Source organism: Chinchilla lanigera, unplaced genomic scaffold (genome assembly GCF_000276665.1).
Source record: "Chinchilla lanigera isolate Chin_1 unplaced genomic scaffold, ChiLan1.0 scaffold00007, whole genome shotgun sequence".
Taxonomy (NCBI): Eukaryota; Metazoa; Chordata; class Mammalia; order Rodentia; family Chinchillidae; genus Chinchilla; species Chinchilla lanigera.
The window spans coordinates 740483-766497 of record NW_004955408.1 but is presented as its reverse complement, the minus strand read 5'-3'; the positions used below and the strand labels follow the sequence as shown (position 1 = coordinate 766497).

General features: G+C 52.7%; 4 protein-coding genes across 5 annotated transcripts in view; 3 read left to right on the top strand and 1 right to left on the bottom strand.

Annotated features, from left to right (window-relative positions):
- Nucleotides 1–1508: 1508 nt before the first annotated feature.
- Nucleotides 1509–9072, top strand: Sqstm1 (sequestosome 1; the record flags this gene model as incomplete). The annotated part of the gene is given in 7 exon segments (XM_013507872.1): nt 1509–1604; nt 2007–2236; nt 2331–2472; nt 3185–3265; nt 6718–6926; nt 7201–7396; nt 8403–9072. Coding segments are annotated over 7 exon segments (1112 nt in total), but the record flags the coding sequence as incomplete, so codon positions are not given.
- The window catches only part of LOC102002998 (chromosome unknown open reading frame, human C5orf45), a 32728-nt gene continuing 14359 nt past the window's right edge, over nt 7647–26015 (bottom strand). The window contains exons 1-4 of one of the 2 annotated variants that reach the window (XM_013507876.1): nt 15489–16520; nt 15224–15312; nt 10508–10595; nt 7647–9618 (exon numbers count right to left, since the gene is read on the bottom strand). In XM_013507876.1, coding sequence (XP_013363330.1) covers nt 9181–9618; nt 10508–10595; nt 15224–15312; nt 15489–15689 — 816 coding nt within the window. In that variant the 5' untranslated portion in view covers nt 15690–16520 and the 3' untranslated portion in view covers nt 7647–9180. Of the gene's footprint in view, nt 9619–10507; nt 10596–15223; nt 15313–15488; nt 16521–26015 lie in introns of those variants that run through there. The other variant, XM_005376016.2, reaches the window with a different exon arrangement.
- On the top strand, nt 16569–17279 carry LOC106147280 (protein canopy homolog 3-like). Its single transcript, XM_013507886.1, has one exon. It carries the CDS (start codon nt 16584–16586, stop codon nt 16965–16967), a length of 384 nt encoding a protein of 127 aa, XP_013363340.1. The 5' UTR covers nt 16569–16583; the 3' UTR covers nt 16968–17279.
- On the top strand, nt 16970–17279 carry LOC106147278 (the record flags this gene model as incomplete). The annotated part of the gene is given in 1 exon segment (XM_013507880.1): nt 16970–17279. A coding segment is annotated over 1 exon segment (283 nt), but the record flags the coding sequence as incomplete, so codon positions are not given.

The following is a 26015-nucleotide window of genomic DNA, read 5'->3' as shown; positions in this document are numbered from 1 at the left end:
TGTTGTGATTTCACCCTTTTCATTCCTAATTGTATAGATTTGAGTCTTTCCTTTTTTTTTTTTTTTGATAAGGTTGGCTAAGTGTTTGTTGATTTTAATCTTTCAAAGAACCAACTCAATTCATTGATTCTTTGTATTGTTTTCTTAGTCTTCATTACATTAATTTTTGCTCTGATCTGTATAATGTCCTTCCTCGAAGGAGCTTTGGCCTTGGCCTCTTGTTTTTCTAGAAGTTTGAGGTTCAACACTGTTTATTTGAGCTTGCTCTGTTTTCCTAATATATGGGTGTTCCCTGCTATACGTTTTCCTCCTAGGACTGCTTTCATTGTGTCCCATAAATTCTGCTAGTTTGTATTGTCATTATCATTTAATTGTAGAGGGGCTGGGGATTTAGCTCAGCAGCACAGCGCCTGCCTGGCAAGTGTGAGGTTGTGAGTTGTATTCCCGGTACCAAAAAACAAACAAACAAAAAACAAAATCATTTAATTGTAGAAACTGCCTAATTTCTTCTTTGATTTCATCTGTGAGCCGGGTGTGGTGGCGCACACCTGTAATCCCAGCACTCAGGAGGCTGAGGCAGGATGATCTTTGTGAGTTTGAGACCAGCCTGGGCTACAGAGTAAGCTCAAGGCCAGCCTGAACTGCACAGTGAGACCCTGTCTCAAAAAGACAAAACAAAAAAAAAAAAATTAATTTTATCTGTGACTCATTGATTATTCAGGAGGGTGTTACTTAATTTCCACGTGTTTACGAAATTCTTGTGGTTTCTTTAGCCATTGATTTCCTATTCCATTGCACTATGGTCTAATGATATGCATGGGATAATTTTGTTTTGTTTTGTTTTGTTTTTTTTTGTACTAGGAATTGAACTCAGGACCTGTGCTTGCCCGGCAGGCGCTTGTGCCGCTGAGTTATACCGCCAGCCCAATTTCAATTCCTTTGCAAGTGTTGTTTCCATCTTTGAGGGTGGCCCTAGTTCTTACAAATTTTGCTGTCTGGTGGCTCAGCCTGTAGTAGAAATCCGGTCCTTTTGTTGTTAGGTTTGTAGATGGGGTCTCAATATGTTGTTCTGGCTGGACTTGAGTGACAGTCCGCCTCAACCTTTGGAGTAGTTAGGACTACGAACATAAGATTCTATACTCCAGTTAAATTTAAGGTTCTTGTAATGAAGCAGGATTTTTCCTTCCAGTGTCTTTTTTTTTTTTTTGAGATGGGCTCTCAACTTAACTGTCCAGGTAATGCCAGTCACTGGCTGATACCATGAATAGGCGCCTTGCCCAGCTTCCCCTGGTTCAGAGTTTAGAGCCCTGTAACAAGTGTCTCATTGGCTTCAGCACATCCAGCAGCTGTGTTTGATGGTGAATCTTAGGTGCTCATGTACTGTCTCGTTCTTTTGGGCGGGTAGCGAGGACTGGGAATTGAATGTAGGGCTTTCAGCGTGCTAGGCAGGTGCTTTGCCTGAGCCAATCCCCAGCCCTTAAGTACTTGCTGTCTTTTAAACCATCTAGATGAGGATGGGGACTTGGTAGCCTTTTCCAGTGATGAGGAGCTGACCATGGCCATGTCCTACGTGAAGGATGACATCTTCCGCATCTACATTAAAGGTAAGGGGCTGCTGCTCTCTGGCAGAGTTTGGTGAAAACAGGAGGCAGGAATCTGCAGGTTGTCCAGGACAGGGCCGTCCTAAGTGCTGTGTCTGGCCTGAGAGACGTCTGTGCGCCTGCTAGAGAGTGGGGTCTGGCGCCAGGAGCACGGGAAGCCTCAGCGGTGTCAGGAGGACCAAACCAAGGCGGGTGCACACAGTGCCCTACCCGCTCCTCTGCTGCCCGGCCCCTTGGCCATGGTGAGCTGCACATGGGGGACCTCTCTGCCAGGAGCTCTGCTTGCTCTGTTGCTGTCACCTGAGCATTGACTTGTGAGTGAACTGCCACCCTTGACAGCCTCGTGGTGACAACTGAAGAGGAGGACTTGGGCCCCACCCTAGTGCCTATCTTCCTTCTCTGCAGAGAAGAAGGAGTACCGAAGGGAGCACCGCCCCCACTGTGCACAGGAAGCGCCTCGCCCCATGGTGCACCCCAATGTGATCTGTGATGGCTGTGACGGGCCTGTGGTGGGAACCCGCTACAAGTGCAGTGTGTGCCCGGACTACGACCTGTGCGCCGTCTGCGAGGGGAAAGGCATTCATAGGGAGCACAGCAAGCTCGTGTTCGCCAGCCCCCCGGGACACTGTGTTGAGGTAGGGACGCCCTGTGGTTCAGGGGCCAGTGCAGGGTAGCGGTAGCCTGGTACTTGACCCTCACTGCGCTGCCCCTTTGCCTACTCCTCCTCAGGGCTTGTCTCTCAGCCGCCTGCTCCGGAAGCTGAAACACGGCCACAGCCGGTGGCCTGGCTGGGAGATGGGCCCACCAGGCAACTGGAGCCCTCGTCCTCCTCGAGCAGGGGACTCCTGTGCCAGCCCCGCCTCGGAATCAGGTAAGGCTTGCACCTGTGGGAGTTCCTGAAGGGCAGGCGCCTGGCTGAGCTGTGGGTCCTGAACTGGTGTACCGAGGTGGGCGGGCCAGGTACTTCCCAGCTGCTGTCCCTGCCTTTTAGTCCTCATAGACCCCTGCAGAGTGGAGCCCTGTTCCACTTCAGATGGTAAAATCAAGGTGCCTAAGTGCCCGAGGCCACTCCCTTACCCAGGTGGCCCTTCCTGCGCACCAGTCTGCCCTCCTGAGGTGCCCGGGAGGCCCTCCCTTCTCTGGGTCTCTGATGTACTCTGTTCTCCTTCGTGCACTGTCAGGAAAGGCAGGGCCAAAGTTGCGCAACTCTTAAACACATGATTGCAAAGTTAAAAACTTAAAACACAGTTTTGTGTGCTACATCAGGGACTGGGGTTTTACTACTATGTCCTTGTTTCACCTCAGTCTTTGGGACAAAGCTGGGAATATTTGTTTGATTTTGAATGAACAAGCATGTCTAGGACACAGGATTTACACATTGTGAACAGAGTCCTGGGGCACCTAGGCTGAGGAGCGCAGCGAGGAGGGGTAGAGGACGTGCTGAGTGTGGGCTGCAGGCACAGCCTGAGATGGTGACTACTGGGATATTAGGGACCTTGGCATGCAGTTGCTGAGACTGCGATGGGTGTAAAAGGCATTGAATTAATTAAGGATATCATTATTTTTCTTTGTAAAAATCCAAGCTTCTGGCCCATCAGAGGATCCCAGTGTAAATTTCCTGAAGAATGTAGGGGAGAGCGTGGCAGCTGCCCTCAGCCCTCTGGGTAAGTGACGTCTGTGTCCTCCTTTGAGATCCCCCGAGTAGTTTGGTGACTTAGTGTGCACATGACCTCTCTATAGCTCTTACCTGGCATGATGCAGAGAAGTGGAAAACCAAGGTGCGCTTGACCCTGAAAGATTCTCTTGCCTCAGACCCACCCTTGCCACATAGCAGGCCACAGTCATCTCAAGGGCTGCTGAGGCCTCAAAGGGCTGAAATTCCCTGACAGGCTTCCAGCCTTTGTGGGATAGGGTGGCGTCAGCCAGCCTCTCATGACCTCACCCTACTAGTAAGGGTCACTGAATTCCTGAGGGGCTGGCTGGTCCCTTTCTCCGCTTGCATTTTCTCTAAGCCGGGCCTTAGGGATTGGATCCGAAGACTTGGTAGTGGCTGTTTCTCTTTGTTCGCACCCCTTAGCCCTTCCCTGCGTGCCTCTGAGTGCTGGCCCTGTGCCCGTGCTGGGAGGTGTGAGGGGAGGCAGTGCTTTGACTGATACCTGGTGTGGGTGCCTCTAGGCATAGAGTAGGTCTGGGCAGTGGGTGGGCATAGCATTTACTGGACCTTAGGCACAGGCTGTGTGCCACTTACTGCTATGGCTTTAATATGTGCCTGCCACCTCCCTCTGAGGGTTGGGAGGTGGGTGCTAGACTTTGTGACAGGGAGTCTTGGTTCAAGATTCTGATAGATCCAGCATTACACTGAAGACAGGGCTACAGTGGCAGGAAATGCCCACCTGGCTTGTCCAGTCATGTAGATAGGAGGGGGCCATGAGCCATACCTGCAGTGGCTCTGGGGATGGGCTGCCCAGTCCTGTCGTTCTGTAAAGTGGCCCTGTAGTACAGCAAGTCACAAACCCAAGGCTAAGTCCAGAGGAGGCCCTCAACGATCTGAGACCCAGCCCGACCTCCTGATTGTGCTGAGTGGGTCTTGGTGGGTTCTGAGTTCCCTGTGTGTCAGATGCTGCCTGGGTCACCCTGGGTCCCACTGTCCCCAAGCTGTGTGTGCTGCTCAGGTGCCTCAGGACTGATCCGGATTCCCCACTCCAGATGTTGGGAGTAATTTTGAAAATGCTCAGAGGGCTCCTAGGAGAAAGGTAACAGCTTTTGCAGGTTTTTTTAACCCTTCACATAGGGGTACACCATTTGCTATTTTAAAAAAAGTATGGGTATTCACTGTTACCATTCTTATTTTTTTTTTGTCTTTTTGAGACAGGGTCTTGCTATGCAGTCCAGGCTGGCCTTGAGCTCACTTTGTGGCCCAGGCTGGTCTTGAACTCAACAATCCTCCTGCCTCAGCCTCCCCAGTGCTGGGATTATAGGCATGTGCCACCACACCCGACCTGAACATTCTTTAAACTTTTCTGTTTGCCTGAACTGTCTTTTTTGGTTTTCTGAAATGAGCTCTTGCAAGGTAGCCCAAGAACTGGGGATGCTCCTGACTCAGCCTCCCAAGTGCTGGGATTACAGGCATGTGCCACCATGTCTGACTTGATTGAACCTTTTCATAATGAAAAGTTGAAGAGAAGCTTTTTGTGTGCATGTGTGTGCATGCTGGGCAAGCCAGTTTATATCCCCATCTTCTTGCAAACTTCTGAAGTAATAAGGACGACCCTGGACTAAGAGAAATGGAAAGCAGTAAGAGAAGACAGGATGTCGTTGAGTTTTGGAGTAGAAGTGGGTGGGGACTGACGGAAGGTGCACAGATCTATGTGGCTGTGCAACGAACACTGGAGAGATGCAAGGTCACCTGCTTAGGTACGGTGACACAGGTCAGGGAGCGGGGCAGTGACAGCCGCCTGTGCAGGTCACTGAGAGGCACCAGGGCCTGGGGCCACTGATAGGCCTGCGCTGCCAGCCCCCTGGGAGGAGCCAGCTGTGGGCCCTGGTGACCAGCAGGGCTGGGGGCTGAGCCCGATGGTAGCCGCGGCTTCTGCCTGTTGGCCTTCCCTGTGGCTGCCCCACGGCGAGGGTGACCTTTTCCTTAGCTCCTTTCTGGGCAGACAGTGGGCAGCTGGCTGAGCTGCTGGGGAAGGCTGTGTACACAGGACAGGGCCTGATGGCAGCGGAAGTATGTGTGTGCCTTGCAAACCAGGCTTCAGGAAAGAAGGGAACAGGAAGGTAATGAATCCGAGTAAGGAATGTCTTGAAAATGACAGCAGAGAAAAAACTTACAAAGACAACTTAGATCCCTTTTGTTATCACCATCCTCCTTCTTTGAGAGGCTTAGATGTTGAGACTAAGTTAGGGTTAATTTGGAGCATGGCAAAGGAAGGAGTCAGTGGAGCGAGTGCCAGTGCCTTTCAAAGTCTGCCTTAAAGTGGCTTTCAGCCTAAATGCCACAGCTAGCTGAAATGAACTGTGTGGGGACAGGGTAGCAGCTCCTTCGGGGTGGGCAGCTCGGTGGTAGAGGGATCTGGTCCCCAGTACCGACAAAGAAAAAAACCATCTTTTGGTACATAAAGCATTGTTAATTTTACTTGGGTTTTAAACCAAATGAAGAAATAAACCCTGAGAACAGAGGTACTAGAAACAGCCTCGCCCAAGAGGGGGCTTCCGGGTGGGGGAGGGGGACAGCCTGTGCTGATCACTTGGACCAGTAGACAGCCATGGAGCTTGGCGAGGAACACAAGGGAGGTCAGCACATGAGGGAAGGGCACTGGTAACGTAGGGAAGCGGGGAAATCTGGGAGGAGCGGGGCTACGGCTCGGCCCAGAACAGCTTCTACAGTGGCAGAAATACAAACACTGGATGTTGTTTTGACCCAAAGCCGAGTTCTTGAGAGAATAAAGGAAAAGGGAGGTAAGCACCAATGTGGAGAAGTGAACAGACCTGGACTTAGCGCGGGGGTGGGCTCTAACTGCTCTAGGCCTCGGCCCTTTGTGCAGGTGAGGGACTCTGGAAACAGCAGGAGTGGTTCTGCCCTCCGTGCCCCAGTGAGCTTGGTGGGCCCCAGCTGGCCAGGCTGGCCTGTGCTGTCAGCCTCGGTTTGCGTGCTCTGCCTGCCTTCCCCAGCGGATCCAGTGTCCACACTCTGTGTGTCACGCTGCACACCCCTGCATACGGGTGTGTCGCGTGCTCTCCTGAGCTGTGGAGTTCGTGGTTCAGAAGCTGACCTCGGATGCTGGCCAAGGTTAATGTTTGTCCATGCTGGAGGCAGGGAGGGGACAGTGTGACTGTGTGTCAGGAGCATGTTTCTGAAAGCTGAGGATTGGGGGCCAGGGTATCCAGAGGTGAGGGGTGACCATCTGTTTGCCCCTGGCTTGTGCATTTGTCTTATGTGGCCACATCCGAGGCTTGGAGTTAAGTCCAGGGCCTACGTCCACACGTTGAGGGCCCCGGCCCATCTTTGCACACGGGTGATGGCTGAGTGCGCTCTCTAAGCCTGCAGTCCCTGCACATGGAGATCCTACCTGCAGGTGAGGCTGTGACCTCACAGCATCTGCTGCTCGGCCTCTAGGCATTGAAGTTGACATAGATGTGGAACACGGAGGGAAGAGGAGCCGTCTGACCCCCGTCTCCCCAGAGAGCTCTGGTACCGAGGACAAGGGCAGCTCTCAGCCCAGCAGCTGCTCTTCTGAACCCCGCAAACCCGATGGTGACGGTGCAACGCAGTCTCTGGCGGAGCAGATGAAGAAGATCGCCCTGGAGCCCCTGGGGCAGACTGAGGTAGGCCTGTCCCCTCCCTTGCTGGCTCCCTCCTTGCCCCACAGGCTCTGACCTCATTAAATCCCCAGCCCGCCCCTCCTTTTTTTGTACCAGCAATCGAACTCAGGACCTTGGGCATGCCAGGCAGGTGCTTGTGCTGCTGAGCTTATATCGCCGGCCCAGGCTCTGCCTCTGGTCCAGAGTGACAGTGGAGCCTGAATCGTGCTGCCAATCCTGGTTCCTGGCCAGCGCTGCTGCACCCTGCCCCTGTGTGCTCACAGTGCGTTTTCTCCAGGAACAGATGGAATCTGACAACTGTTCTGGTGGAGATGACGACTGGACTCACCTGTCCTCAAAGGAAGTGGACCCATCCACAGGGGAGCTTCAGTCTCTCCAGATGCCAGAGTCGGAGGGGCCCAGCTCTCTGGATCCTGCCCAGGAGGGGCCCACAGGGCTGAAGGAGGCGGCCTTGTACCCACATCTCCCACCAGGCAAGTGGGCTTGAGTTCCACCTGCTGCCCTCTCTCAGGCCCCACCCTGAAGGATCAGGGCGTCTGTCCCGTGGGGCTTCTCACTGACAGAACCTGAGGAGTGGGTCCTATGTGTCATTATGATGTAAGCTTGGCCCATTTTAATCATCTCTAAAATTTTAACACCTAGACCAAGAATTGAGGCCAGCCAGATGCAGTGGTGCCTACTTGTAACCCCAGCATCAGGGAGGCTGAGCAGGGAGATCAGGAATTTAAACCTGGCCTGGGCAATTTAGTGATGTAGAGACCTTGTCTCAAAATTCATAAGGGAGCTGCTGGGGACAGCCCCAGTGGAGGCAGCGTTGGGTTTGGCTTGCATGTGGAGGGCTGGCCACCTTGGTGCCCACAGGCACCAAGTGAGTGGGCCACCTCACAAGGCCAAGGCGCCCAGGGTGACGCTCCCGCCCAGGCAGTACTGTCCAGAGCACCTGGAGAGTGGCCTGTGTCTGGGCTGTGATGGTGCTTGGCTCCTGCGCGGGAGCCTGGGGGGCAGATTCTCCAACTTTAAATGGTAAGAAGAGTCTGAAACCATGCAAGCCCAAGGTGAGATTCATGGGGCTGGGGATTTAGCTCAGCACAAGGTCACAAGTTTGATTTGTGGTGGGGGGGGCGGGGAGACATGCTTAGCCAAGATGAGATTCAGGTCACTGTCTGTGGGGAGGCGGTGCTTTTCTTTCTCTGCTTTGCTGGTTGAGATGGTGGTTGTGTTGCTCAGGCTGGTCTCAAACTGCTTGGCTGGAGTAGTCCTCCTGTCTTAGCCTCCTCAGTAGCAGTGACTCAGTCACTTAAGACAGTGGCCATGGTGCCTGGTGGTGAAGTTCACGGGACACACAGTATGGCTGTTCCTGAGCAGCAGGGCCTGTGGGGTCTGCACTGTACGCCACTGCCCCTGCGAGCCAAGGTTGGGCCAGGATGCACGTACACGATCGGCGCTGACCCTTGCACCTCCTGTTCCCTGTTTTGGCAGAGGCTGACCCCCGGCTGATTGAGTCACTGTCGCAGATGCTGTCCATGGGGTTCTCAGATGAAGGTGGCTGGCTCACCCGGCTCCTGCAGACCAAGAACTATGACATTGGGGCTGCGCTGGACACCATCCAATATTCGAAGCACCCACCGCCGTTGTGATGCGCTCGTGGCCCTGGTCTAGCCTGGTCTGGCCTGCTTTCTTGCCTCCTGGTGGCGTTAAGTAGTGTAGAGCAGCAAGCCTGTGAGGGCCACTTTCTTGGTGTCCTTCCAGAATCTTGGGGTGGGGACGAGCCATGGGGCGGGAGGGCAGGAGACTCAGGCATGGGTGACAGAGTCAGGGCTTCTGCTGCCCCTGCCATGTCACCAGCACAGACATGTCTTGCTCATGGCCTTGTGCTTTTTCTTTCTTACAAATGACTAATCATAGACCCCTAGCTGATGCTGTTGGGTGCCGTCACCGCTCGTGAGTCCTGGGGGAGGTGAGGCCCAGGCCAGCGCGTTTCCTGTTGGAAGTGGCGAGGGGCTGGTGAGGGATGTCACTCAGCGGCCTTCTGCGTGACCACTCTAGTCTCATGTCTAAATGTAGTAACCGCTCTTTAAGGAAATTCCTTTGTAGCCACCCTGTTCGCTGATCTGGAATCACCTGTCATTAAACGGCGTATGCACTTTAACCCATGGTGCTGCCCTTAGTGTCTATCGGCGGAGTATTCACTGTTGGCCTGTCGTGCTCTCGGGTGATTCACACGGGCCTACACCAGTTCAGCACAGGCTGTCTCACCTTACAGGTCATCGTCAAAGTCCTCCCCAGTTGTAAAGAGGCTGCACAGTTGCATGGGTGGGGCCCGCTGAGGCTGTTGGATTCCGGGCCCACCCTCTCCCCAAGAGGTCCCCATTGCCGGGGCCTGCTTTAAGATTTCCCCACGGGGCCTCCCTGGGCCTGGTGTGGCCTGAGGAGGTGGGGCGGTGGTGGCGGGCCTGCAGAAGCGGCCTTCACTGGGGGGCTCAGCCTGTGCTGGACTTACTGGCCTGGGTCCTGTCTGTATGGATGCTAGTGGCTCTGTGTCCACCTTCGAGCTGTTTCCAGGTGACAGGAGAAATCGTGCCCACTTAGAAGGTGGGGCTGTAACTGGTGGGGCCGGGCCGGGCTGCTCCCTCCAAAGACCAGGCTCGCTGGTGCTGCCGCATGCAGAGCTCGGGAACCAGCAGCCAGTATTTGCCTACATGGAAACGCAGACACGTGAGAGAGGGGCTTGGGTGTGGCTGACTGGCCTCCCTGCCAGCGCCTCACTCTGACCTTGAGGTCACAGACAGCCAGCGTCCCCTACTGCACCCTTCCTCAGTTAAGTCCCGAGACCTGACAGATGTCCCACGTCACCAGGTGCCCACCCAGCTGTGGACCTACAGGTCAGGTGGGGAGTGAGGCCCCCAAGACGCAGCACTAAGCCCTGGTGCCAGGGGTGACGGTGCTAGGTCTGGCTTCTGCCACTTAAGGAGCAAGAGGAGCTCTGAGAATTGGGGCTGACTGCTTACAAAGATAAAAGCAAAGACAGCAGGGCCCCACACAGCCTCGTAGGAGTATGGATGCCTGACAAGGTGGCTTTGCCCCTGAACCTGCTATGGCCTCACTGAAGCTGCACAGGCTGCATGGGGGGAGTGACACATGTAGAGACAGAGAATATACAGCTTGTTCTGTTTTGGTTTTTGAGATAGGGTCTCCATAACCCAGGCTGGTACTGAACTTGCTATTGTGACAAGGCTGGGCTGGAACCTTTGATCCTCCTGCTTCAGCCTCCTGAGGCTAGAATTACAGGCATGCACCACTGTACCTGGATTGTCACGGTTTTTTGTAACCTGCAAGGTTCTGGGCCACGTACCTGCCTGGGGTCACTCGTCAGCGCTATAAGGTTTAAGGCCAGCTGGGCACCACAGCAAGACCTTGTCTGAGAAATGGAACGAATACGGCATCACGGGGGCTGGGGCATAAGCTTGACACATGCAGAGCCCTGGGTCCAGCCCACAGTGTGCAGATGTGCACTTAGGTGTGCGTACACACTGCAAGCTTTCCCCTGGTCTTGGGACCAGACGGGAACTCTGCCCATCACTGACCTCCTGTGATTCAGAGGTGACCTCAGCATCACCTGAGTCCTGGACATCAAGGCCACGTGGAGACTCTGCTGTGCTCAGGCTTCGTCTCCTGGGGAGGGAAGACTCCATCAGTTGCCAGTTGTCAGCAAAGGGTCCCCTTGGAACTGACAGCAGCCCAGGAGGAAACTCTGCGGCCATGGCAGTTTCCAGGCCCTGTACCACTGGGGAGGGGAGCCTGCCTGGTGGCTCTGCCCTCTGCCTCTGCCCTGCTTGCTGCTTTTAACCAGACTCTGCCTCCTGCAGACATCTGTCCCAGCAGGGCCTCAATGAAACGCCGGGAGTTCCTGAAGTCCACTTCTCCAGGCCAGAAGCTCCCAGGCCCATCAGCTGTGCTGGCCACACTTTACCTGACCAACCATGCCTTTAAAGCCAATTCCTGCTAGGCACTGTGGTACACACCTGCCTGTAATCTCAGCACTTGGGAGGCTGAGGCAGGAGAATGGATCCCCTGTGAGTTCAAGGCCAGCCTTGGCTGCATAAGCAAGTTCAAGACCAACCTGCACTACATGCTGAGGACCCTGCCTCAGAAAATCCCAGAACAAAAACACACCCCCCCCAAAAAAAACCCCATTCTTCCTGCGGTCTGGGATGCAGAGAAGTAACTGGCACTGCACAGGGTGTCCACGCCCAGTGCCCACTCAAGCACACAGCAGTGCACTCAGGACTCCTGCTAGGACTGTCCCTCCATGGGGCCTACCTAGCCCACCCTGCAAGAGGGGGAGATTATCTTTTTCTGGGGAGTGTGGGCCCGGTGCAGGCTGTGTGGAGACCCCTGTCCAGCAGCTCCTGGCTGGGCCGCCCCCTGTGTGGGGGAGAGGTGGGTGCTGAGGTCTGGACTGCAGCCCAGGGTCTCAGCCTGGCTCCTGAGACTGGGGCTGCTCACGGGGCCACACCTGGGAAGGCACTGGGGGCAATGTGTCTGAAGTTTCCCGGGGCGGGGAATGGGGACTCCAGCCTGTAATCTCATCCCAGCACTCAGAGCCTGAGGCAGGACTGCTGTGAATTCCAGCCTGGGCTACACAGCAGAACCTGCCTCAAAAACCAAAACCAGAAGAAAAGATGGAACTGAGGTGGTCCGGGGCTCTTAGCTGCCCCCAAGTGTAACAGAGCCCTGGGACCATCGGCCAGGGGCATGGCTGTGTGGCTCCAAGCAGAGCCGGCCTGAGGACACAGCACCCCAGGTGCCCACAGCACCACCTGCTCAGCCTCAGAAGCTCACCCACGGCCTGCCGGTGCCTCTGCCCTGTCAGCTCCCTGGGCGGTGTGGTCCCTCCTGCCCAGTCCTTCCAAGGGGCTGGACAAAGGTGGCCGCCACACCCAGCTTCAGCACTCAGTGGCACGGAGCACCACCTGCTTGAGGAGTGATGGGAGAACCCTCTTAAATGAGTGTTAGTGGAGGCCACGTTCCGGACTGAAAGGCAGAAGTGTCACCAGCCACCACTCTATGTTGAGACAGCGTCTCCCCATGTAGCCCAGGCTGGCCTCAAACTCAGGTGATCCTCCTGCCTCAGGCTGCTGGGGTCACAGGTGTGTGCCATCACGCCCGCTCATTCAAGTTACCTGAAGCAGCGGGTTCAATGGTCATGGTAATAGCGTTCCTTCTACTTTGATCCTACCCAAAAGAGCAAGCTGGTATCTTTCAGCGGGTCCTGCTCCCCAGCCCTGCTTAGTAACTCCAGCCGACCTGCTTTTGACTCGGTTTTGCTTTCTCTGGCTGTTCTCTGCAAATGACACCAGCCTCTGCTGCCTAGGCCACCCAAACTCATTTTGTGGACCCAAAGCTGCCTGGCCGCCATGCTGCAGTTCGGCCTGGCCTGGCCAGGCCTCCAGGTACCGGCTACCTGTGGGCCCTTGGGGACCTGCAGAGAGACCTGAATGCGTGCTCTGGGGCACGACAGGACGGTGAAGGCGAAGCCAGTGGGCACAGGGCCCAGTGTGGGGCCAAGACTGCGGGGCCTAGGGATGCCTCTGGGGTCTGAAACCTCCCAGCAGCAGGGCTGAGGACAGATCCTGAACTGAGACAGGTTCAGGGGCTGTGGGCAGCGCTGATTAGAGCCTCTCTGCAGATGGGATTACACTGCACGGAGACCCTGCAGACCACGAGACCACTGGGCCTGCACCCAGGAAGGTCAGCTGGGCCGCACCACCCTGCTACCTCCACACGTGTGTCTGAGGTAACTGTAGACTCTGATCTGTCACAGATGAGCCAGTCCGGCCCCCACAGGGAGGGAAGACAGACTCTTACCCCTTAGCCTCCTATTTGTTCAACGCACGACTTCGGTTTCCTTCAGAGCAGTCAGGGACCCGAAAGCTGCTTTCACTAAAGAATGACTCCCGCCGGGCATAGTGGTACACAGTGCAATGCCAGCACTCTAAGAGGTTGAGGCAGGAAGATCACAAGTTCCAGCCTAGCCTGGACTATTTAGCAAATTATTGAGGCCCTAAATAAAAAAGGGCTGGGGGCTGAGGATTTAGCTCAGTGGCACAGCATCTGCCTGGCAAGCGCAAGGTCATGAGTTCGATTCCTGGTACCGGAAAAAAAAAACCCAATCAATCAATCAATCAGGAAGGGCTGGACTCAAACTCAAAGCAATCCTCCTGCCTCAGCTGCCTGAGTGCTGGGATCACAGGTGTGGCACCACACCTGGCTCCAGGTGCCCCCATGGGTGACAGAAATCAGGACAAAGTCTGACCTTCATTTTGTGTCTGTCTCCTTTATCACCTAAACCAGATTGGGGTCAGATCCTCCCTCAGCTCCAGATAAAGCACATTCATCATGCAGGGAACATGGGTCTAACTGCTGGCACTACAGTGACTTGGCCCTGACTTCATATAACCCATCCCATGCCCCTTCAAGGCTGAAGACCAGGGTAAGAGATTCCAGGGACAGGCAGCGGCCAGGGACCCTCAGCAGTCTCCAGCCATGGCCACTGTGACAGCCCCAACCCACGAACATCTCAGGGAGACATCAGGGACAGGGACTTCAGTCACCTTGCAAATCAGCACCAGGAGTGAGGACAGTCTCCAGCCCTCCCGCAAACCCACAGAAGCTGGTCCTGGCCCTCGGCCCTCCACCCATGCTGCAAGTGGAGGCCCCGCTCCTTGCTCTGACCCTGCCCACTCAGGCAGCCTGTGGCCCTCACTGCCGTGTGTGCTTTTCTGTGACCAGTCCTCCTTAAGAGACCCTTCAGACCCCATCCAGTGACAGCAGGGGGCTCTCATCACCGAGGCAGAACCAGGTGTATGCTCCATGTGCAGAGCGCGGCGGCAGGGAGACTGCCAATGGTGTGCACCTGCAACCCCAGAATGTTAGGAGGCTGAGGCAAGAGGAGCCCAAGCCTGAGCCCAGCCTGGGAGACTCAGTGACTTAGTGAGACTGCCTCAGAACAAACAGACAGACAAAAGGACTAGGTATGTAGCTCAGTTCAAAGGCTTTGGACTCAGTCCATAGTATTGAAAAATAAATTACAACCCCACATAACGGGCTCCTCTACCTTAGTTGCCTTTTATTCAATAGAAGCCAGTAATCGGGCTATCAGGAAGATGAAATAAGAGCACCTATGTGATCAGTCCTCTCTCAGGAGTTCAGGTGAGCAGTTTCCTGTGAACTACTGCCTGGACTCTTCACCTTCCTGTCAACTCAACTGATTTAAGAACTCAACTCCAGCTGGGTGTGGTGGCGCATGCCTGTAATCAGCACGCAGGAGGATGGGGCAGGAGGATTGCTGCAAGTTCGAGGCCAGCCTGGGCTACACAGAGACTGACCGCCCCCCCCACCAAAAAAACCCAAAAGCAAAACAACACCTCAATGCCAAGGTGGGGGCTGAACTCAATGGCAGATAGAGCAGTGCTTAGCAAGTACAAGGCCTGACTTCAGAACAGCCAGCATGACAAGCCGGGGGTACTGCTCCGTCTGAGGAAGGGTCCTCGGTGTTAGGCTGTGTCCAGTCGTCCCCACAAAACTGCAAGTGCTCCCAGCGGAGCTTTCAGAGGGCCCACCCGGGGTGTGAGCGGCCCCGCCCAGGAGGCAGGTAGCCTGGAAAGGATGAAAGGCAGAGGCAGCTCTGTCTGGCTTCCACTCCGAGCTTCCCACTCCGAGGGTCCTGTGTGTGCCCCGCCCTGCCCACGTGACGCAGCTCAGCACAGACCCACCCTCGGGAGGCTTTTGCTTCATTTGTCTCGTTTCTTGCACAAGCTACATCTCCAGCCCCCGCGTGTGCACCCTCTCTCTCTTTTGTGGCCCTTGAGATTGAACCCAGGGATGCTCTATACTCAGCTATATCCCCAGCCCTTTTTATTTTCTTAATTTTGAGACAGGTGCTAAGTTGCCCAGGTAGAACTTGAACTTGTGATCCTTCTGCCTCAGCCTGCTTAAGCTCAGATTCACTTCACTTTTGAGAGTGTTTCAGTGCAGCTGAAATACAGTAGCCAGCATTTCCTCCGGGAGGATTGTTCATGGTATTTAATTTGCCATCCAATGATCTCTTCACTGGGCTGGGGGTTTAGCTCAGTGGCACAGTGCCTGCCCAGCAAGCGCAAGGTCGTGAGTTCAATCCCCGGTACCGGAAAAAAGCCAAAAAAAAAAAAGGCTGGGGATAATGATCTCTTCGCTGCATGCCGCCACCACCCAGTCAAGTTGAAGCAGGGCAAGACAACATGCCCTTCAAACCACGGTACCTGAGTGACAGCTCAGAAGCCTGTCCCTGGAGCAGATTTAGTTTTTGAACATGACGTCTGCAGTCAGCACCAGAGCCCTCACCATAAGCCTGAGAAAGAAAAACCAAAACAAACTAAGAATGCTGAGAAACAGGCCCATCTGAGCTGAACCTCAGGGAGCATGGACTGTATTCTGCAACGGTGAAGACGCCTGGAGCAGTGTGGGGAACCATGGCCCCGTGTGCTATTTCAAGGGTGGGTACAAACCAGCAGGCTCTGAAGTCACCTGGCTGCCCCCAGTCCTGAACTCCACCATCAGGGACAAACTCAGACCAAAGCCCTGCAAGAAATGGGTCATGAACATTAAAAAGGTCACTAAGGAAGCTGTCAACATATACGAAATGACACCTGCTCTCACCGATAAAGGAATACAGCATAGAATGACGTACTTTGTTTGACTTAGCAATTGCCAACTGTTAGTGAGCATTTACTGAGTTCATGTGTGTGCCAGGCCCTGTCTAGAGGCTGGTATCACCGCACTGAGCCCCAGCCACCCGAGGAGGAGGAAGAGATGGAAGGGGAGGGGCAGGTGGGCCAGTGTCTGTGGGAGACTTGCTCTGCTGCTGTTGTCTTGAGATTATTTCTTGGTGGTACTGGAGAATAAACCTAGGGCGTCTGCACTGAACTATACCCCCAGCCCACTTTATTTTCTAATTAATTAATTCCTTTTTTCTCACTTTTTAAGACAGTCTAAGTTGATAAATTGTCCTGGCTAGGCTCAAACTTGTGATCCTCCTGCCTCAGCTTCCCTAAGTGCTAGGATAATACGTCCTTTTTTTTGAGATGAGGTCTCAGCATGTTGCCCAGGCTGGCCCTGAATTCCTGGACTCAAGTGATCTTCCTGCCCCACCTTCCCACAAGCTGGGACTAAAGGTGTGCACCATGGCGCCTGGTGCTGTGATTCCCGTCGGCCCATCTTGTCGCGCATTCTCCACCACGCAGGATAGAAGAGCTGTGTCTGTGCTGAACACGAGTAGCCCTTTCCTGTCATTATTCCCTGAATGATGCAGTGTGACACATATTTACACAGCACTAGGGATCACGAACACTCTGGAGGAGATTTTGAGTATACGGGAGGCAGTGCTTCACACTGTAGTCCCAGCTACTTGGGAGAGGCTGAGGCAGGAAGACCATAAATTCAAGCCCAGTCTGGGCACTTTAGCAAATTAATGAAATGCTGCCATAACATAAAAAAGGGTTAGAAATGTAGCTCAGTGCAAAGGCCCTACGTTCAATCCTCAGTACCACCATCACCAAAAAAAAAGGAAGCCTGTAGGTTATATGCAAATCCTAGCCCCCCCCCTTTTTAAAATTTGTATGTATGTGGAACGAGACCTCTGCCGAGGTGGCGGACCTCAAGAAACAGTGTGACGTGCTGGTGGAGGAGTTCGAGGAGGTGATCGAGGACTGGTACCGGAACCACCAGGAGGAGGACCTCACCGAGTTCCTGTGCACCAACCACGTGCTGAAGGGCAAGGACACCAGCTGCCTGGCAGAGCAGTGGTCTGGCAAGAAGGGCGACACGGCTACCCTGGGAGAGAAGAAGGCCAGGAAGAAGGGCAGCCGGGCCAGGGCGGCCAGTGGCGGCAGCAAGCAGAGGAAGGAGCTTGCAGGGCTCCAGGGGGACCCTGGTGCCAAGGACGAGGAGGAGGGGGGCATCCAGAAGGCGTCACCGCTCCCACACAGCCCCGCTGACGAGCTCTGAGCGACCTCGAGGCTGAAGACTCCGGCGCGATGTTCCAGCCTGGGGACATGGCAGCTCAGGACCATGACGGCGCGCACCCGCCGCGGCTCCCTTCCTGGCCTGGGCTTCTGGTGGCCACGGGGTCAGGACTCGTAGGACCCAGTGTGACTCAGGAGGGACAGGAGCAGATTCTGGAACCAGACGAGAGATCTGCAGAGCCCAAGGAGGGCGCCCAGCCTGCATCGCCTCCCCTGTACCTGAGAAGCAAGACTGCACCCCCAGCCCTGTGCCCAGCCCTCCTGGGGGCTCCAGGAGTAAAGACGTGTTGCCTTTAAAAAAAAAAAAAAAAAAAATTTGTATGTATGTATTTATTTTGACTTTTTGAGACAGGGTCTTGCTATGAGGCTCAGGCTGGCCTCAAACTCCTGGTGATCCTCCTGCCTCAGCCTTCCAAGTGCTGGGAGTACAAGATGTATTCCACCACACCCACCTTCTAGGTCACTTAGAAGGGAGCTGAGTATCCTAAGATGCTGATGTTGGAGACCCTGGAACCCCCATATAAGGGACAATTACAATTGATCTTTTCTTTTTTTTTTTTGTCTTTTTGGAAAAAAAAAATGTGTTTTCACTATGCAGTGCAGGTTGGCTCTGAACTCCCAGTGATGCTCTTGCTTCAGCCCAAGCACTGAGATTACAGGCGTGTACCACACTAGGCCGAGCTGGTGTTTTGCAAGTGAGGTCCAATATGCAAAGAAGGAAATGCACACTTGTTTGTGAAGAGCATTCCTGACAGGTCACGGGCGTGGAATTCCTGATTCCAGGAGAGTGGGAGCTTGGCAGGATGCAAGGGTACAAGGTGAACACGTGGTGCCCACTTGGACTACCCCAGAGGCGCCTGGTTCGTCTGCATCAGTGCTTGGTGCAAATGCAGAAACCACCTGTACTCCCAGCACCCAGGCTGGGGCGGGAGCACAGTGTGAGTTCAGCCCTTCCTTACTCCAGGGATCCAAAGGTCACCTGTGGGGTCTTGTGTAAGGGAGGGGCTGAAGCTGGAAACTGGTTACATGCGTGGGGGCAAGACAAGGCCGGAGTGCCTAATGCAGCCAGGCTACTTGCCTGAGACAATTCCAGTCATCAGTTTCTAGGCAGCCCCGTGTCCTGTGACACTAACTTTGTCAAATGTATAAATAAATGTCCCTAGGTGGTAGTTCACTTCCTTTTCCTCCCATCAGGACAGAGGGCTCCACCTGACCCCAGCTTTCTTCTTTCCCTGTTTTCCCCCAGGAACACTGAGAGCTGCACGGGATGCAGCAGTAGTGGTGGGCACCGCAGGAAGTGGGCAGAGGCCGGGGTGTGGCTCAGCGGAAAGGGTGTGTTCAGCGCCTGTCATGGCAGTGCTGTGGCCCCAGCACGGGACCCAAGAATCAGGAAAGTCAAGATAACACAGGAGGAGCGGGCTGGGAATGAGCAGGACCTGCCAATGGCAGGATCCCAGTGCTGTGCCATATAATTCCCAGGACTCCTGCTGTGGAACTCTCAGGCCCCAAGAGAGGTCACTGCACAGAAGGACACAGTGCCACGGGAGCTGCTACCCGACCCCTCGGTGTCTTCCAACACCGCAGAGTGCACTGTTACTTTCACTTTTATCCTTGTTCGACTCAGCTTCACTCTGCAGAGCTGGTTTCTCCCCTACCCCTTTGCCCTTCACCTCTGAAATAAACCCTGGCACTGTTTTCGACTTACCTTACCCAATACTTTGTTCAAGGCAGGAAGGGCCCTGGGATACCTTTCACCGGCGCCGTATCTAAGAGAACAGAGAGCCCTTTGGCGTTGCTAGCCAGGAGATAACATTTTGTTTGGGCAGCCACAAAGGAAAGCTCAGGGACCAGAGGCCACGTAAGGCCCATGCAGGGTCACTGTTTTTTCCCTGTGCGGTTCCTTTTCTTCCTCCTCCCTGCACTCTGTCCCATAGGCCGGGAATGCAGGAGCCAATTCTCAAGGCGCAGGGAGCTGTTCGCACGTTTTCTAGCTGTGGGGGTGGGGAAGGAATGTAGGCTTTTGTTTTTCTTTCTAGCTGCTTGCATTCACTGCACGGATATGCCTTGTTGTCCCCTCCTAAATCAGCCTGCTCTCCACTTATTCTAGTTATTAAGCGGCTCTTTCTCGGTCTGGTTTTGGTCAGGGTGCTGCCATCTCGTCTCACTGCATGGCTACGCGTAACTTTTGTGTGGCACGGATCAACAGCTGGTGCCGTCGTTCTTCTGCACCTCTTTGCTTTCTTCAATGACTAGCCTTATGAGTTAAACTTCTGATTTTTAAACAGCATATGGCCTTGTGAGAACAAGAGAGGAAACTTTTCTTTATTCTCACACAAAAAGGAAAACTGTATAGTACTCTATCCCTTTTAAGAACTCAGGCAGCCTCTGCTGGTGCAAAACCTTTGAGGGGCAGAACTACACCAGAGGCCTGCTCCTGGCCAACAGGGTGTGACCATCTCACCATGCTGGGGAGGGCACCCAAGAGAAAAAAAGAGCTCGCTGGGGAGATAGCTCAGCAGTACAGCACCTGCCAGGCAAGTGCATGGCTGTGAGCTTGATTCCCAGTACCAAAAGAAAAAAAAATTCCAAAGCTTTTACACCAAGGCCCCCAGCCACTGGAGAAGCCTGCCTGAGGTGATCGCCAGTAGGCTTTTGTACTTCCCTGTTTAAATGAGGGTAAGTTAAAGACCTACGCCTGAGGCCTGAAGGACACAGCATTTAGTGTGAGTGTACGAAAACAGCCGCTGCCACCTTAGTACTTTTTCCATCGGAGTAAATGAAAGAGATGTCTCCCCATATGGTTTCGCTCTGGCTAAGTAGTCATCACCTGCACTTTCAGGTGAGCCATCAGGTAGATTAGAATAAATCCAAGTTGGGCCATCTAGGGGTTCAACCAGGTGGCTAAGAGAACTCTGCTTGGGAAGTCCTCCCATGACCTGCTGGAGGTGGCACTAGGCCAACCGAGGGCCAGCCCCTTGTCCCCAGGAGCTCATGGGTCCCCAATCTGGAGACAAAGGCTTTTCTCCATGGTAAATGATGCCAGCATCACCCTAAGGTTTGGAGAGAGAGGTCTGTCCAGGTTGTGTAAAGTCTCACAAGGGGCACCTGTCGATTTCAGGTCTCCTCCGTAAGCATGGGATGCTACCTTAAGGAGTGCAGGCCTAGCTTTCTCCTCTCTGTAGCTCCCAAGACAAGCAGATGGGAAATCTGTGGGATCTCCTCACCAGATTCCACTACTAGGCTGTATCCTTGACAAATGGGACAGGTTTGATCCTGACAATCTAAAACAAGGACAGCTTATCCACTACTGTAATATGGTTATAATATCGTCAGGGGGCTGGGTGTGGTAGCACATGCCTGTAACCCCAGCACTCAGGAGGCTGAGGCAGGAGGATTGTTGCAAGTTCCAGGTCATCCTGGGCTACAAAGTGAGCTCAAGGTCAGCCTGAACTGCATAGGGTGACACTGTCTCAAAAAAAAAAAAAAAAAAAATATCGTCAGGGTTCAATACAAACTGGGAGTTGGTAAAAGATGGATATGGGATGGTTACTTTAAACTATGACACCATCCCCCAGTTACTGCGTGTCAGCTTGGAAAATAAAATGCCTCATGCTCAGGCTTCTGTGACTCTTTCTCAAAGGGAATGCTCAAAAACCATTGCACTTAGTAGGAGCCCCGAGGAAGACAAAAATATCCTGGAGGAGGACCTGAGACTCCCATTTGTCTCTCAGGGGGATCTCAGTCTTGCTGATTTATTTAGGAAGGATAAATCAATAAATCAGGCACATCCCCTCCAAGTGACCAGGGGCCCCATTAGCGCCCACTTCCCCAGAGGAGTCCCCAGCACTCTGCAGGGAACACACAGCTCTAAGCCCTGCAGGTTGAACCCGGAGTGGTGCTTCCTACTGCTTTGGCTCACACCTTGCCCTGCCCCTAAGAGAAGTCCCAGGGATGGAAGGAAGCAGTCGAATGCAGTTCCACAAACACCCTTTCCAGTTCCAGACGCCCAAATGTGCAAGGAAAGAGCAGGCCAACTGCCAGAAGATGCTAGCAGGTCTGCAGTGGGTTCCAAACTTTGACCCTTACTTTTGACTTGTCATGGCAGCCGGTGCAATTCATCTTGGCCTCTTGCTGTACCGCAGATGAAAAAAAAAAAAAATCATCTTGGCCTCTTGCTGTACCATAGACTTCTACAAGAGGCTAAGAACAATGTACTTTATATTTTTTTATTTTTTGTCTTTTTGAGACAGGGTCTCACTGTGCAGTTCAGGCTGGCTTTGAGCTCACTTTGTAGCCCAGGCTGGTCTTGAACTTGCAAGGATCCTCCTGCCTCAGCCTCCTGAGTGCTGGGATTACAGGTGTGTACCACCATACCTGGCTGAGCAATGTACTTTTTAAAGGAAAACAAACCACCTTTGAACAGCTATTCTCCCTTCAACAGAGCCAAACTGGGACTGTAATGTCCAGGATGGACTCAAAATGATGTCTGGCATGTTAACTGCTATTATAAAAATAAAAAGCTGCATTAAAAAGTCTGCTAGTCTTGGCCCTGCCCTTGAGAGCCAGAAAGGTCCAGAGTCAGCGGAGGAGCAGCCGATGAACAAGGACGCGGAGAACACAAGAGTACTGATGCCCAATGACTCAGAGGTTGAGCTGACTGGGGATGCAAGAGCCATTCGGGAGCCGGAAACCAGGAGGACCTTGCGCAATACTTGGGCAGATGCCCTGGAAGCCACTGTCCCGCTAACTGTACAGGCTGCGGTGGATGAGCGGTGGGAGCTCCGGAGAGGTCTGCACCGAGACTTCATGGATTACATGGGTGCCCAATATTCAGATTCCGTAGAACTGCCTTCATGGGAAGGAGGAGCCCCGCGAAATCATGACTATAGAGGAAAAAGTGCACAGCCCGTTGCTGGACACCAGTACCAGTCTCTCAGTCCTTCTTTTCAGCCCTGGCCTTCGTCCAGCCGTCACACCTCAGTGAGGGGAGTCACTGAGGAGGAAGTAATCTGCTATATTTTGCAACCCTTGGGGTGTAACTGCTTGTTGGATCTTTCTTGCATATCTTTGTTTCCCTGAGAAACCACTTTGAGGATGCCAACATGTATTGCAGCAGCCATTGATGATTTCCTACCAATCTGTCCATAACTCTGTAACGTTTGTATTGTTCCTATGCTATTTCGTAAATAGATGTATGGTTGTTACTATGTGTTTTCAACAACAACCATTGAGAATAGTCAATGATTACTTGATCACTCACTCATGTATAGCTCAATTTGTATTCCCTGGAGACTGCTTTAGAGAAACCAAGATACAGTACCACAACCATTGATAATTTCCTGCGATTTTTGTCTGTAAGTCATTATTAGTCTATTTGTTTTCCTGAGAAACTATCTTGAAGATACCAATAGGTAAAATAACAACCATTAATAACATCCTATCCCTTTGTCCGTAATTCGGTGAATCCACCTATTGCTATGTTGCCCTTCTTTTACTTTTTAAAATTTAAAAGAAAAAAAAAAAGTCTGCTAGTTATGATAAAGTGAGGGCTCACAGGGTGCGGAGGAAAATCCAGCTTTGTTTCGTACCTGACTGGCAGAGGCCTTCCGCAAGTACACACACATGGATCCCTGGTGAGGGCAGGCACTAACGGGACACTTCACCTGTCAGTCAGCCCCAGGCATCTGGCATAAGCTACAAAAACTTCAGATGGGGCCACAGACACTTATGGCCCAACTGCCAGCCGCAGCCCTTTCTGTGTTCACCAGTCGGGACTCAGAGACAAGGGAGAAGGGCTAGGATTAGGGCTGCTGTAACTGGTGAGGCTTTAAAACTGCCAAGGTCGTCTAAGGAAAAACCAAGGAACCGCAGAGGAAAGAGCTCCTCACTGGAGATTCTTTACGCCTCCTCTGATGTGTTATTTTGAAGGCGGGACATGAGTGACCTGCCCCTCCACAATGCTGAGGAATTATGGTTCACCGAGGGAAGAGCTTTGTCCAGACAGGACACTGAAAAGCAGGTTATGCAGCTGTCAGCTCAGAACAGGTCACTGAAGCTAAACATCTTCCCCCAGGAACCTCTGGTCAAAAGGCAGAGCTGGTAGCTCTTCATCGGGCACTGATACTAGGAAAAGACAGAAGGTTAGGGCCGGGGATAAAGCTCAGCGGCACAAGCACCTGCCTGGCACAAGCACCTGGTGTCCTGAGTGCAATTCCCGGTACCAAAAAAAACGACAGAAGGCCAAACATCTATACAGATTGTAGATATGCCTTTCTGGTGCTACACTCATGCAGCAATCTAGAAGGACAGAGGCCTACTGAAAAATAAACAATCATCCATAAAACACAGACAGAAAATTCAACTCCTAGAGGCAGTATCTCTCCAGACAGGTTGAAGTTGTAAGTCTCCAACCAGACCTCACTCTCCCAGCCCCCGACCTGCTTGCCGGCAGCACTACTGTCTGCAGGGAACTCAGCTCTGCACTGAAGCTGTCACCATCCACAAGCACAGGAAAGGACAGGAGATAGGACAATGAATTTTGCAGGTCCTGGAGACATCTGGAAACACCCGAAAATGATGCAAAATTGCCAGAGAACTTTGACCACAGATGTTCATTGGGATCTTCCCACCTAACGTCCCCTGCCTCCTCTCCATCCCTATAAAAGAAACACACCTCTCTTTGGGGCAAACGGTCTTACAGCACCCTCTGCCTGAACCCAGGCACAATAAATTCCATACCACGTTGCCTTTATACAGGCCGGCAGTCTCTGCTGCTTACATGTTACAGTAGTTGTGCACTAAAAAGGGACACCAGAGAGACATAACTGAAATCTCCCTGGGAAATTAAAAGGCCGAGCTCGGTGTGCTGGTGAACGCCTGGAATCCCAGCACTTGGGAGGCTGAGGCAGGAGGATTGTTGCGAGTTGAGACCAGCCTGGGCTACAAAGTGAGCTCAAGGCCAGCCTGAATTACATAGCGAGACCCTGTCTCAAAAAAAAGAAAGAAAAGAAAAGAAAAAAAGAAATTAAAAGGCTGATAGGGAGGTAAAAAGAGCAGCCCTACAACCCCTTAGGACTCTGGCTTTATTCCCAGTTCCTGATGAACCATTAAAATCAGCTCCCCTCCCCATGGATGAGCCTTAGGACAAGGAAGAATTAAAAAGGGACTCTGATGTATTCAGTAAACAAACTGCTCCTTCCCCAAGGGGTGCAGTGGGAGGCTATAAAAACACTCCATGACTCCTTCCATATGGGAAGAGATGCTACAATGGAAATGGTCACTTGAATTTTCACAGGACTAGGACCAGCAACAACCTCCCAAAAGGTCTGCAAAGCTTGTCCACTTTGTGCCTATAACCGAGGCAAGCACCAACCGCCTTCTTTATTAGAACCCGTACAGAGGAGAGGGATATACTGTGGAGAGGACTGGGAGCTAGACTACCCATATGCTAGCACATGAACGGGTCAAACAGATGTTGGTTCTAACTGACACTTTTACAGGCTGGACTGAAGCCTTTCCTACCAATTCAGAAAAGGCTCCTTTCAGAAAAGTCAAGGTGCTTTTTTTTTTTGTTATTTTTGAGACAAGGTCTTGCTACGCAGTTCAGGCTGGCCTTGAACTCACTTTGTAGCCCAGGTTGGCCTCGAACTCACAGCGATCCTCCTGCCTCAGCCTCCCGGGTGCTGGGATTACAGGCGTGCGCCACCACGCCCGGTCCTAGTCAAGGTGCTTCTGAAAGAAACCATCCCTAGCCGGGCGTGGTGGTGCACACCTATAATCCCAGCACTCAGGAGGCTGAGGCAGGAGGATTGTTTTGAGTTCGAGGCCAGCCTGGGCTACAAGGTGAGCTCAAGGCCAGCCTAAACTGCATAGTGAGACCTTGACTTGAAAAGACAAAAAAAAAAAAAAAGAAACCATCCTAGCTTTGGACCACCCAAGACTCTCCAGACAGTGGCCCTTCTTTTACCCCAAACAACATGGAGTGGCAAAGGCTCATTCCACTTGTCAGCCTCACTATTTTGGAAAGGCAGAGAGAGCCAACCAGATGCCAAAGCAAGCTCGGGCAAAACTTTGCCAAGAGACATCTGAGTCTTGGCTCCAGTAGCACTCATGAGGGTTTATAACATGCCCCAAACTGGGCTAAGTTTGAGCCCACTTGAGATGTTATACAGAAGGCCATTTCTTTTTTTTTTGGTTTTTCTCCGGTACCGGGAACCGAACTCATGACCTTGCACTTGCCAGGCAGGCGCTTTTGTCGCTGAGCTAAATCCCCAGCCCCGACAGAAGGCCATTTCTATCCTGATATGACAGTAGACCCAGACACTAGAAGCTTTTACAGTAGCTCATCAATCTGAGTCAAGTACAAGCTATCCTCATGTGTGGAACAGAGGTCTGCCGGCTCCTGGCCCTCCCAGTGTCTGTTCTGGAAACCAAGTGCTTGTGAAAACGTGGAGAGAGGGAACACCAGCAGACCAGTTAAAGCCAAAATGGAAAGGTCTCTTCTCAGTGATCCTTGCTACATCCACTGCAGTAAAGGAGGAAGGGACAGATAATTGGATTCATCTTTCTAGATTAAAGCCAGTCCCACCTGAACTGTCTAATGAACAAGGTCACGCAAAAGGAAAAAGCCCCTGTGAGCTTCTGGAAGACCTGAGATTTCTCTTCAAAAAAACCCAAGGCTCCAGTGCTGGTAGAGATAAGTAAACAAGAATTTACAAAGGCCACGGCTCTCAGACTCTTCATAATTTACCTAACACAGCTCACTCTTCACATCTGACCTGCTCATTACATTTGAGCTAGTAGTAAAGTTTCTTCCACCAAACAGGCAACTTGATGGTCATTCTTTTCTGATAGGATTTTCCTCCCTAAACCTAGCTATAAGCCACAACACCCCAAAGTAGTTGGAAAGTGAATAATCCCACTAAGTAGGGTCTATAGCCCCTTCCAGATTGAAGAAGCTTTAGAAGACAGAGAGCTGCACTCCCTCAGCAACTGATAAAGATTTAAGGTTCTTCCATCTCTCGGCGGCGGG